General features: G+C 39.2%; 1 protein-coding gene across 2 annotated transcripts in view; it reads right to left on the minus strand.

The window, feature by feature from the left end:
• The window catches only part of XPO4 (exportin 4), a 121,040-nt gene extending 107,870 nt beyond the window's left edge, over positions 1-13,170 (minus strand). The window contains exon 1 of one of the 2 annotated variants that reach the window (XM_072719808.1): positions 12,525-13,170. In XM_072719808.1, the coding sequence (XP_072575909.1) occupies positions 12,525-12,593 (69 nt within the window). In that variant the 5' untranslated portion in view covers positions 12,594-13,170. The remainder of the gene's footprint in view (positions 1-12,524) is intronic. The other variant, XM_072719809.1, reaches the window with a different exon arrangement.
• Positions 13,171-13,491: the final 321 nt, after the last annotated feature.

The following is a 13,491-nucleotide window of genomic DNA, read 5'->3' on the forward strand; positions in this document are numbered from 1 at the left end:
ACAGAATTGGGGTCAAAAAATTTTATGTTAAAACATGGATATACTATGAGTTAGAATGAAATTTCCATTAACTTTTAAGAAAAAAGTTGAAAAATTTTGAGCTTCTAACAAGGCATTTTTTTTTTTAAGATTTTATTTATTTATTCATGAAAGACACACAGAGAGAAAGAGGCAAAGACACAGGCAGAAGGAGAAGCAAGCTCCATGCAGGGAGCCTGACGTGGGATTCGACCCTGGGTCTCCAGCATCAGGCCCTGGGCCGAAGGTGGCGCTAAACTGCTGAGCCACCCGGGCTGCCCCTACAAGCCATTTTAAGGTATTCCCAGAGTCCCCCAAACATGTATTCATTCTTCTTTCCCATAAGAGTCACTATGGCATTAAAAAAGTTTTTTTAAGGGATCCCTGGGCGACGTAGCAGTTTAGCGCCTGCCTTTGGCCCAGGGCGTGATCCTGGAGACCCAGGATCAAGTCCCACGTCGGGCTCCCAGTGCATGGAACCTGCTTCTCCCTCTGCCTGTGTCTCTGCCCCTCTCTCTCTCTCTCTCTGACTATCATAAATAAAAATAATTTAAAAAGAGACATTTAAAAAAAAAGTTTTTAAATATTAATTCCCCACCCCGTACCCTAGCTTTGTTCAGAATTTCATCATCTCTTTGCTTTTTTTTAATAATATATTTATTTTTTATTGGTGTTCAATTTGCCAACATACAGAATAACACCCAGTGCTCATCCCGTCACGTGCTCCCGTCAAGTGCTCCCCTCAGTGCCCGTCACCCATTCACCCCCACCCCCCGCCCTCCTCTCCTTCCACCACCCCTAGTTCGTTTCCCAGAGTTAGGAGTCTTTATGTTCTGTCTCCCTTTCTGATATTTCCCACACATTTCTTCTCCCTTCCCTTATATTCCCTTTCACTATTATTTATATTCCCCTCATCATCTCTTTGCTGAACAGCCTCTAACTGGTCTTCCTACCTCACATCTTGCTTCTCTCAGATTTTCACATATCAAACCACAAGTCTGTGATGTCATTATTACTGGGTGAATTCAAGTTAAATTATTGTGACAAATAAGGCCTTAAGATAACCCAGCTCCTGCCTATTTACCTCGGCTCATCTCGTAGTACTCCTTTCAGGTTTACCCACGCATTCTTTTTCATTCAACAAATATTACTGACCAATACTATGTGCAAACAAGGTCCCTAAACTAATACATATGAGAGTCCAGCAAAGGAGACCAATATTTATTCGTTAATCACACAAATAAATGCAAAATTTCAAATGTGGTAGGTGTTATGAAAGAACTACAGTTATCTAAGTGTAAGATCAATCTCACCTTCTAGGGAAGCTAGGGAAGGCTCCCCTGAAAGTAACTATGTAGAGACCTGAAGGAGTAGGTAAAAGTGAAGAACATTCTAAGCAGAGGAAAAAGTATATGAAAGGTCCTGGGGCAGGATGAAGAACAGGAAAGTAAAAGACTGAAAGAGAGTTGGTGTTGCCGAGACAGAGTAAAAGCAACAGAAGGGTTCTGAAAAACTGAAAAGCTAAAAATTTACTCAAAGCCTTACAAAAAGTAGCAGTAATAAAACTTCAATTCAATTGAATTCAATTCAAACAATTACCTGCGTAATCTATCTCTGAAACCTATTCTCTAGGCCTTGCCCTATAGTGGTCTGTTCATACATTTCAGTCCATAAATTACTACCAAACGCCTACTACATGCCAGGCAATGTGCTAGATACTTCAGACACAACGAGTCAATGATAAAAACAAACAAAACCCCTCTCCTGTGGAGCTTACAATCCAGTAGATGAGGATATTTAATATTACTAAAGTAAATGACACTATGAAAAAATAATTTAAGAGTGGTCAGGCTTCTTTAATAAAGTAAACAACTACATTAAGATCTGAAGAATTAAATGTTAAATAGGCAGAAAGGGGAGAATGATGTTCCAAGCCAAGGGAATACATAGACATAAGGTTCTGGAAGGAGGAAGCAGATCAAATGTAATGAACTGAAGCCCAGCATGCTGTAGCCTAAGCCCAGCTTCACGAATGTGTGACCTGTGGAGTCTCATAGGGCCCAACTCTCTAAAGGGCCCCCTGCTTAATTTGATACTTTGCTGTTGCCATTCTGAAATTCTTAATAATTTTATCTTTGGACTTGTATTTTGCAGGTGAAGCCCAATGGGACAAGAAGAACATGTGTAGGAGCTGTAAAGACAGGATCGTGGCCAGGCACACATACACATGGCTCAAGGCAGTCTGGGGTGCTACAGGCTCCATGGTGGCTGTGGTCAAAGCTAGGCCCAACCAGCAGCAGCTTCAGGACCTACCATGAGAAGCCAGTTTGCCTGTTCATCCCCCAACCCTGTCCCTGAGGCACCTGCACAAACATTAACTCTCCAGCCTAAGCACTGTGACAGGAACTCAAGGAGTAAATTTGGCAATAAATTACAAAAGAAAAATGTACAAATGGACACTGCAATAAAGCATTTCAGGGAGTTAGTAGAGTTCTTCAGAGCTTAGAATCTCTGGTTTTCAAAATTTCTACAGCAAAGCAAGTATCTCCAGGCTTGGAAATAAAAATTAAATTTAAAAATCATTGTATTGAGCAGGAAAATGGCTATTTTAGTATAAAGCTCTTGACAGACCATTTATTAATCAGAAAGATAATTCTAGTTTTCTTTTATAACTGAAGACACAATGGCAGCATGCATACAAAGACATCTTTAATTGTATACAAATTTAATCATATACAAATCATTAGTATGCTACTTTTGGTTTCTTCTATGACCTCTACAAGTAACAAGAATTGTCAGAAGAAACATTAAAATATTGTATAAAATTACATCTAAAATTAAATTCAGTATGAAGTCTTTAAAAAAAAAATGTTCTGTAAGAATCATCAGCTCTAAAATTCGTAAATAATTAATAGGAAATTTATTCCAAAGTTGTCACAGCCTATAAAACATAACTCTAGTAATAGCTGCATCAGTAGAAAGATCCTACTCAAAATAATAACCAAAAATTTACAATATTGTATTTGCCAAGAGCAACTGACATCACTTTCAATTATACCAAATGAAAATGAACTTGCTAAAAGTAAAAATTTTGACGACCCAATAAATTTGTAGAAAAGCCAAAAATATCTTATGACCAATCAAGATTCCACATTAAAATGTTATTATATTACATACAATTATACTAAAATATTCTTCTTTCACAATGTATAAGTTTGCTGTTACAGAGAAAGCACTATTACTATTGACAAGTATATAAAGGAAAAAGCCTTTATATTTTAAAGCCGCTAATGGCACTTTTTCCTGCTTTTTGAACAAGGAGACACACATTCTCATTTTACATGAGGCCCCACAAATTATGCAGACAACCCTGGCTGGGAAACAAAGAAAGTAGACAGGAACTGGCTTATGGCTGGAGTATGAAGGAGGCAAGAACTATGCTGAGCTTTCAGAACTCTATTATGGAAGCCATTAAATATGGGAGAATGAAATGAGACACGGCCTCGTAAATCAGAATCTTTATAAATAAGACAGATAAGACAGACAGCATTCTGTCTGTCATATAGTTTTAACAATGATTATGTACCTTCTAAACTTTGAAAACCCCTACTCTAGAATATTCTTGTCATTTTACAGTGGGCCCAATCTTTCCCACAATTATAAGTGAATAGAACTTGGCCTGAGAGTAAACCCATATTCCTTCTCCAAAATAAAGTTTAATGGCTTTCTAATAGCGCTGTCTCAAAATACTTTTTCCTTTTATTTGCTAGCAAGATTATGCTTAACTAGCACTGATTAAATAAAACTGCAAAAATGGAACCTGACTTACAAATATAATTTTTTTTTTGTTTTGTTTTGTTTTTTTTTTTTTTTTATTTTTTTTTACAAATATAATTTTTATTCAGCCTCAGCCATGAGACAGCTTTTAATTTTCTGAGACAAAAAATATAGAATAGTCAAGAAAGTAATAATAGATTTTAAAAACACACCCAACATTCAAATTTATCAGAATGACATATTAACATGTGATTCAATGTTTTATACTGTAAAAAATTAAAACTATACTGAAATGTACTCTTTCTACTTCCATCCCATTATCTCTATATAGCCATTCTTAAAAGGTTAATATAATATATATCTTCCAATTGTTTATATATATATATACACACACACACAAATGTATGTAGAGACTTTTTTTTATTTAGAAAGCAAAAACAAGATCGTATCTTGTTCTGCACTTTTTACCTTCACTGTGAGGTTTTTTCCATGTCCATTTCAATCTTTCCATAAAAAACAAAAACTACCATATGGTAGATCTACATTTCTTGAGAGCTCCAGAGACAACATACCACCAAATGATCTACCAAAAAGTTGTAACTTTTTTTTTTTTGGACCCCCGCCCCGCACGGCCGGCGCGGGGGGGGGGGGGGGGCAAAAAGTTGTAACTTTTTTAAAAAAAAAGATTTTATTTATTCATGAGAGACACAGAGAGAGAGGCAGAGATATTGGCAAGGGAGAAGGCAGGCTCCCTGTGGGGAACCCGATGCAGGACTCCATCCCAGGACCCTTGGATCACTACCTGAGCCAAAGGCAGATGCTCAACCACTGAACCACCCAGGTGCCCCAAAAGTTGTAACTTTTTATCCTCTACTAGCATTAAAGCATGGTCTGTTTTTTCATTATCTGTTACCTTCACGATGTGAAATATCATTTTAATCATAGTTCTGTTTTTGGACCATTCTTTTTCAATTTTCTATTCTTTTCCCATGCCAGGACTACAATGTCTCAATTACTATAGCTTTTTTGTAATTTTTATTTTATTTTTTTATTTTCTTAAAGATTTTATTTTTAAGTAATCTCTACATCCAACATAGGGCTCGAACTCACATCCCCAAGATCAGGAGTCACATGCTCCACCAATTGAGCCAGCCAGGCACCCCTCAATTACTGTAGCTTTTGAATAAGTTTTAGTAACTGTACTTCAAGTCCCCCAAGCCCTTCATTTCCCTTTTTTTATTTTTTAAAATGTTATTTATTTATTCATGAGAGACACACAGAGAGAGGCAGAAACACAGGCAGAGGGAGAAGCAGGCTCCATGCAGGGAGCCCAAAGTGGGACTCAATCTCAATCTCGTGCCTCCAAGATCATGCCCCGGGCCAAAGGCAGGTGCTAAACTGCTGAGCCACCCAGGGATCCCCATTTTCCTTTTTAAAAAGTGTTCTTTTTAGTTCTCATACAACTATTCTTCCAGGTATATTTTCTTATTAATTAGTCACATTTTTCTTCCACCTGATAAAAGGGTGAGCAGGAAAGAAAGATTTTGATTGACATTATATTCAATTTATAGATTAATGATGGAGGAATTGTCACCTTCCTTTCAATTAATTCAAAGAATTAATTCTTTGAACTGAGAAATGCAGCCTTCATTTAATTCAGATTTCCTTTTGAATTCTTTGAATAAACTACATAGTTTTCTTTATAAAAAGTTGCATGTTTAACCGTATCCTGTAATTCATGCCTACAGTTTTTATTCCTGAAGGAATGAGGTCTTTTTTTCTTCCAGTTTTAACTTGATCATTGTTGATATAAAGGAAATCTCACAATTAGTTTGTCTTATATCTGGCCATCTTACCAAATAACTATTCTAATAGTTCTAACAGTTTAATTTCCTTCGATTTCTTTTTCTGGATATCACCTGCAAATAATCATCTTTTTTTTACTTTTCTTCTATTTACACTTACTTCTTTTTCTTATCTAATTGTATCACTAGGCCCTCCAAGTGTTAAGCAGTAATTATATTATGACTCCCTATTTTACTCAAGAATATCACCATTTACTGGTGGCTTGAAAGACCTTTATTTTTTTTTAAGTCAATTCCTAGTTTATTGAATTTTTTAGTCATAAAAGACTTAAATTTTATAACTGCCTTTTAGATATCTATGATTTCAAAAATCTTCACTTTTCTCTGGATCACTGGCTATGTTCCAATTAGTGGAGTTTGACAAATCCAACTGCAAAATACACATTTAATTGAGCTTTAAATAAAAATTCCCCACTAACTAGTTTTTTGAAAAAAAAAAAAATTATTAGTGTTAGTATTCTAATATCTAGTGCCATAGCAAAGATTAAAAGACAAAATTGAAAATATAAAAATGCTTATTCAATGTAATGCATCTTTCCAATAACAAAAGTAATTGCTACAATCAAAATTCTTAAATCACAACATGTTCATTATTGATTACCAAAAATAAAAGCACTGTACCCTATACACAGGAGGGACTAAGGGAGTATCTACTAAATAAATGTGCAAAGGGCACCTGGGTGGCACAGTCAGTTGAGCATTCCACTCTTTGTTTTGGTTTGGGTCATGATATCAGAATCATGGATCAAGCCCTGCCTCTTTGGGCTCCACATTCAGTGGGGAGTCTGCTTCTCTCTCCCTCCCCCACTCAAGCTCTCTTTAAAATAAATAAATAAATCTTAAATAAATAAATAAATAAATGCTCAAATATTCCCCAAGCATATGGCATTCAGTTCTCAGGCTTTCATACAAATATCTCTCTTACCTGGCAAACCCCTCACCCAACTGGAAAACTCCAACTTGTCCTTCATTGACTACTCAGCTTAAGGATCACCTCTTCCAAGAAGCCCTTTGTAAGACCTCACCTCAGTGTGAGATACATGCCCCTCCTCTGTACTATCAGAGGGCATTAGCATATACTTTCATTATGTTACCTAAAAACTGCTAATAGTTTTGCCTTTCTCCCCCATTAGACTATACTCTCCTTGAAAACGAGGTCTTTCTCCTATCTCTTTAGCATACATAGCATTATGCCTAGCAAATACATATGGAAAAAATGCTCTAGAATGAATGAGTGGCCAGAGATTTAACTCTAAATCCAACTGGCAAATCTGATTTTCTGAATCTCATATTTTCTTTATAGTTTATTATTTTTTAAAAAGATTTTATTTATTCATTCATAAGAGACAGAGAGAGAGAGGCAGAGACACAGGCAGAGGGAGAAGCAGGCTCCATGCAGGGAGCCTGATGTGGGACTTGATCCCAGGTCTCCAGGATCACGCCCTGGGCTGAAGGTGGTGCTAAACCGCTGAGCCACCCTGGGCTCCCCTCTTTATAGAGTTTAATATCTCTTCTATTTACTTCAGGGGATTGATGTGAGAATGATAAGAATTTTTTGTTTTGCACTATAATTTTGCAGATGCTTTCGAAATAGTAACCAGATTCCACTACAAAAAAAAAAAACATAGAAAAATAAATCTTTCTCATTTACATTTATTAAATAAGTTACATTTACACTTACTAAATCCACTTTGGTTTTAAAACAATTATAGTAAATTATTTTTCTGTGAAGTATCAGTTAACATATGTACTTGGCACTATCTTATATTAGCACTACACATACTCAGAAAGGACAATCCCTAACACTTCAAGTGAGCTAGAAAAACAAAACCAAGGAAATTCAAGAAAATAAACAAATTAAGCATTTTTCAGGTTACCATTCAAACTAATATGATATTAATACTAAAAGAATACTAAACTTTTCCACTATGATGTCTCTAAAATCAAAACACATCCTATACTTTATATCTATTCATGCACACATACAAAATGGAAACAAACTTCCTTTAAAATTCATCCACAATGAGGTGAACAAAGAAAAGCACAGGAAAATATGGATTATACAATTTCATTTATGTACAAAAAATACATTTTAAAAATGATGAGTGTACTTCTTTGGTGGGGGTTTGGTGGTAGCAGTTATGCAGTCTCAAAACAAGGTCCCTGTCACCTCTTGGTCCCAGCTGCAAGGGAGGGACAATCTCTGTGAGATTCAGATGTGGTTTTGTTAATTCTGGGGCCTACTACCAGCTCTCTATGTTGAGTATCTTTTAAACATGAAATTGCTATCAGCATTGTAGAGGCTATGTTAGTTTTGCTTGGTCCTACTGATTTATAATTACCCACAAATAAATACATGGTGAAAAAGAAACCAAACAAATGAAAAAATAAAATAAAAAATAAAAATGATGTATATATGCTCTTATACGCCTAGAGATTTTTTTTAAGATTTATTATTTGAGGGGCACCTGGGTGGCTCAGTGATCCAAGGGTCCTGGGATCAAGTCCTGCATCAGGTTCCCCGCAGGGAGCCTGCTTCTCCCTCTGCCTATCTTTCTGCCTCTCTCTCTGTGTCTCTCATGAATAAATAAATAAAATCTTTAAAAAAAATAAAAGATTATTTGAGACAGAGCGAGTGAGAGTGAGAGAGAGCGCACATGCACACACACAGGGCAGAGGGAGAGGGAAAGAGAATCTCAAGCGGACTCCACACTGAGCATGGAGGCCAACTCAGGGCTCAATCTCACAATCCTGAGATCACGACCTGAGCTGAAATCAAGAGTGGGATGCTTAACCAACTGTGCCACCCAGGGACCCCACCTAGAGATTTTTAAAATGTGTACTCAAGAAACAGTCACATTTGAAGAGGGAATGGCATCAAGCAGCCCGGGTGGCTCAGCGGTTTGGCACCTCCTTCAGCCCAGGGTATGATCCTGGAGACCCAGGATCGAGTCCCACATCAGGCTCCCTGCATGGGCCCTGCTTCTTCCTCTGCCTGTGTCTGTGTCTCTCTCTCTCTCTGTGTCTCTCATGAATAAATAAATAAAAATTTTTTTAAAAAATGAAAAGGGAATGGGAGCTTAGGGAACTTTTACTTTCCCCCTATACACAGCTTGAATTTCTTACTGTTCAGAAAGGTATTTGCAAGATTTTTAAGATTTTTTTAATTTTTGCAAATTAAGGATATTTACAGTGTTCTCATTCATGCAAAAAGAAAAAAAGAAAAACTATATAATGTATATTATAAGAGCACAGGAAAAAAGGTATATTCAAACAATACAGATTGCTTAGGGAGGGGGACTGAGAGTGGGGGAAAAAAGATGGAGATTCACTTTTTATTCCGTGTCTTTGTGTGCTGCTGCTGTATCTTAAAATAATATGTTCCAATATTACTGCTATAATTTTAAAGAACAGAAAATGTATCTACAACACCAATTTTCAGGTCTGTAATGTAACCTGCTAAATTCATACACTCAGAGAAAAGACTCTCACTGATTAAGAATGTTAGCACAGAAGTGTGGAAGACTTTACTTACTCTAGTATACCTTTAATAAATTCTCAAAAACTTACGGTTTTAGGTATCTTAAGCAAAAGCCAGTAACTGGCATCTTTTTTGCAGAAGAAATATTCAGGACCTATTTAAATAATTTTCCATCTGCACAATGCTTTCAGAATAGGTAACCTTACTTGCACAGCTGCTAACCTACAAGAGTCCATCCTCATTCTAGTTTGTTCACCTTCAAATTTGTTTTCTAGCAAGTAACTTATTGTCTTGAATCAGAAGATTAAAGCAGTATTTGCAAGCATCTACAGAAAATACTCCGTTACTACCTGAGGTGGGGGGCCGGGGGGTGGGGGTGGAATCACTCTTTGAGATCTATTAAATCAATAAATATCTCTTTCATTCTAAAGGTCTAATACACTATTTGGCAGCTTATGCCAATAACCTAAGTAGGCCTGAATATAGATGTTTACAATGAAGCAATTGCAATATCCCAAAACACATTTCAAAATTTCCTATCAAGCAATAAAATATAACATTTATGGTATTATACTATGTTGACTTTGAGAAGCAACATGGCTGAGTAAAAAATTTTTTAAAGTTCCAAAATAGGAGTCTGGTGATCTAGGTTCTGGATCACGCTTATCACTAATTTGATCTGTGACCTACCTTCGGCAAGTCACTTCTACCTCTTTGAACCTCAGTTTCCCCATCTGTAGAATGGAAGGGAGAATGCTTAGACTAGGTTCTTATTTTTCAGGGTCTCTACTTTCTTAGAAAAGCTGATAAAAGCTATAAACCCTATTACCAAAAATGCATGTTGCAACAAAAAAAAATTGCTTACAATTTCCTTCTGAGATCATTGTGGACTCTCTAAGACCTCTGTACTAAAAGATGTCCTGCAATTTTTCTACACGCTAAAACTCTACGCCAAATTTCATTAAAGAATTATATGCACACCAAAATGGATAACTAAGCAAAATGACTATGAAAGACATCTTTAATTACTTTGAATCTCAAAACATATTAACTAAAATATTTAACAACTTCCTATGAATGATATTTCCTCAGATGGATATCCATCTGACCCACAAATGGATAAATGCCAAAATCATTCAACCTCTTAAAAAATATCCTATTGCTTAATAATTGAAGATTTAACAATCTTAACTATTCCCAAATGAATTAATTTACTTTCTAGTTCCACTATCCTTTAGGTTAAGAGCCACAAACTGGTAACACACAGACCTGAATTGGAGTCCCCCCACTCTACCACTTTCCTTGCAAATTTGGGTAAATTACTTAGCATTTACATGTTTCAGCCCTTTAGTCTATAAAACGAAAATGAAAGTAATAATAATCACCTCATAGTAAGAATTAAATAACATACGTAAAGCACCTGGCATAGTGCCTTCAACATAGTAAGCACTTTAAATGTGAGCTGCTATTACTAATAATAAATTGGAATACAACTTTCATACTGAGAAATAATACAGTAATTATTACTTACACATTTGCGGCATACATTTGTGAATAATATGTGAAAGCTTCCAAAAACAAAATTCCTAGTTTTAATAACATTTTTTTCAATACTATTCTCTGGGAAGATTAAAAAGTATGTAAATAGATATCTATACAACATATACAAGGTGGTGAGGTAGAGTGGAAAGAGACCAGCTTTAGAGCCAGATAGATCTGGGTTCTGAACCTAAATCAACTTAGTAATTATGTAACCCAAGCCACTTACACTCTCTCAACCGTGTAAAGCTGTTGCAAGAATTAGTCAAGTCTCTGGGTGTAGTATGCACTCAATAAACAGTACCTATTTCTATTCTTCTCAGCTACTCTCTTACAGAACATAAAACCAGCTTTGCCAGGGAAGAGGGACAGTACTGGTAAACATAAATGCTAATTAATGTTCAGGCTGGAAAGGAAAGAGACGAACTTTACCTTATCAGTACAAGAACTAAGGTAGAGTTTTTTGGGGTTACATACTCCCTCCAGAGTCTAATGAAAATAGGGTCCCTGGCTCCCAGAAATTTTTTAGATATTTCAGGAAATACCGTGTCAGGCATTTCACGAACCTGTATTAAGGAGAATATTAACTAGTTTTTCCTGGACTTAACTGGAAGAGTCTGAAAACTTTACTCAGTTTTGTGACAAAATGATTCACTTAGCTTTGCTCATAATGAAGCAAGTAACCCTGATTGTATTAGACTTCTCAATTTCGTAAGCTAAATTTCATGAGCTACCTGGTGTTGTGCGTGAAAACAAAACTTGCTAAGTCGAACTACAGTACTGCTGGACTTTGTTCAAATAGTTTTAAACGTGATGCTCGAACATATAATCCAAGCACCGAACCAAAAGGTAAAGAAAAAAGTCCAAAAAAGTAACGAAGTTAGCTGTACTCGATTCTTACAAAGGCTGGATCAATTCAAGCAACCAACCGAGCCTCTAATTAAAAAAACAATAATAATAATAATAATATATATATATATATATATATACACACACACATACACACACACACACACAAACGCGGAAATCAAAATTTACAAAAACCAAGCTGAGCCAGAAGATACAAACTGAATATAGTTTATTCTTACTTCTACTCCCTGTGTGAAATACTTTTTTTAATCCTTTTACTCAGCCTTCTCAAACTCCCTGGGTAAATAACATTCATCAAACTGTTCACTATATAGTGTTAAGAACGAAGTCAACGAGCACCTCAGATTTAGCTCTCCTTAAAGTGCGACCCGCAGGGAGCTTGGTACTTTACTAAAGTTTTGCCCCAATGACCTTGGTCCCAAAGATTCCCCTCCCTCCGTCCAGCCGGTCCTTCCACGTGCTGGCGGCTGCGGTTACCCAGAGGTGGCTGCGGGTCAGAGAAAGAGCTTAAGGATCCGCATGCTCGAAGGGAACAAGAGTTGCTAACAGCATCTGGGGTGGCCCATGCCTTCCCTCCCAGCACCGACTCCCCAGCGGCGTACACGGCCCCCGACCAAAGCCCTCCGGGGGTGACCCGGACCTCACTCCCCGCGCCTCGCTCTCGACCCCGTCTGCGGGGCAGGTTGTACGGTGAAGACCGTGGCACAGGTAGCCCTCCTTCAGCACCATATTCTGTCGCCCGGCCGGTGTACCAGACACCTCTGGGGAAGAGAACAGCCCCAGGAAGAGCGGGGAACGCAGGCAGGAGGAAAGTAGGATGGAGAATCCTACGCCACGCCACCGCCACCTCCTCCACTTCCAGGGCTCCCCGGAGGCCCTTGCCGGTCGCCAGCCCAGTGGGCGAGAAGCCCTGGCACGGCGGGGCCGACCCGAGGCCCGCAGATGCCGGGGTGCGGGGGTAGCGGTGTACTCACCATCAGAACTTTGGCCGCGTTCTCCAGCTGAGCGATCACTTCTGGGGGCCCAAGCGCCGCCGCCATCATGGTCTCTCTTCAATGACGCGCCATGCGCTGCATTATGGGAGCGGGCGCCGCGGCCGGCCAATCGCCGCAGCGACCCCGGAGCCTCACGCGCTCCCAGAGGCCGTCGCAGCCGCCGTTGACGCCGGCGTCGTGGCCCCCGCGGGCCTGACCCGGCCTCCGGGGTTTGGACCGCGGGAAGGGGGAGAGAGTGAGTCCGGCCGCTTCTCTGGAGCGGGAGGCGCCCGCAGTCCGGCGCCGGGCGGGAGCGGGACGGCTGACCCGCACGGTGACGGCGGCGCGGAGCCCGCGCATGCGTGCTGTGCGGGCGCCCGGCCTCTCGACTTCTACAGCCCGCGTGCCCGCGGGCTGCTGGCTCCCTCGGCGGCGGACGCGTACCGGCCGGTCGGCAGCCGTGCCCTGAGACGCCGGCGCTCGGTTCCCCACCCTTCACCTGCTCCAGCTCGGCCCCTCCTTTCCCTTCCACCTCGGAGCAGTGTGGGGTCTCACTGGGAACAGCCCTCCCCGCTCCCTCTCCTGAGAGTGCGCCGCCCTGTCCTCCGAGTCCTCATTCTCTCCCTCCTTGCGGTAAAAAGGGAGCATTCCAGGAAAGTTTCGTTTTCTAAGGGGAGGTCCTGCGGTGATTCGTCCAAATGTGTTGGGACAGCAGATCATTGCGAGCTCTTTTCAAGAGCTGTGTCGTCCTGGAAAGCAAAAAAAAAAAAAAAAAAGCAAGAATCCTAACCTTAACCACCCTGCTTCTTGAATTCAGAAAGAACTTGTAGTAAGAATTCATGTTGACAGATACTTTATATAGTAACCCAACCTTCCCTCCCGTGCTTCGGTCTCTTTTACAGCATACAGGCGAGTAGTCCTGAGAGCAGCTGTTTCAGTATTCAAACCAGCTTTTTTCAACTATTTG

Source organism: Vulpes vulpes, chromosome 9 (assembly GCF_048418805.1).
Source record: "Vulpes vulpes isolate BD-2025 chromosome 9, VulVul3, whole genome shotgun sequence".
In the NCBI taxonomy this organism is placed as follows: Eukaryota; Metazoa; Chordata; class Mammalia; order Carnivora; family Canidae; genus Vulpes; species Vulpes vulpes.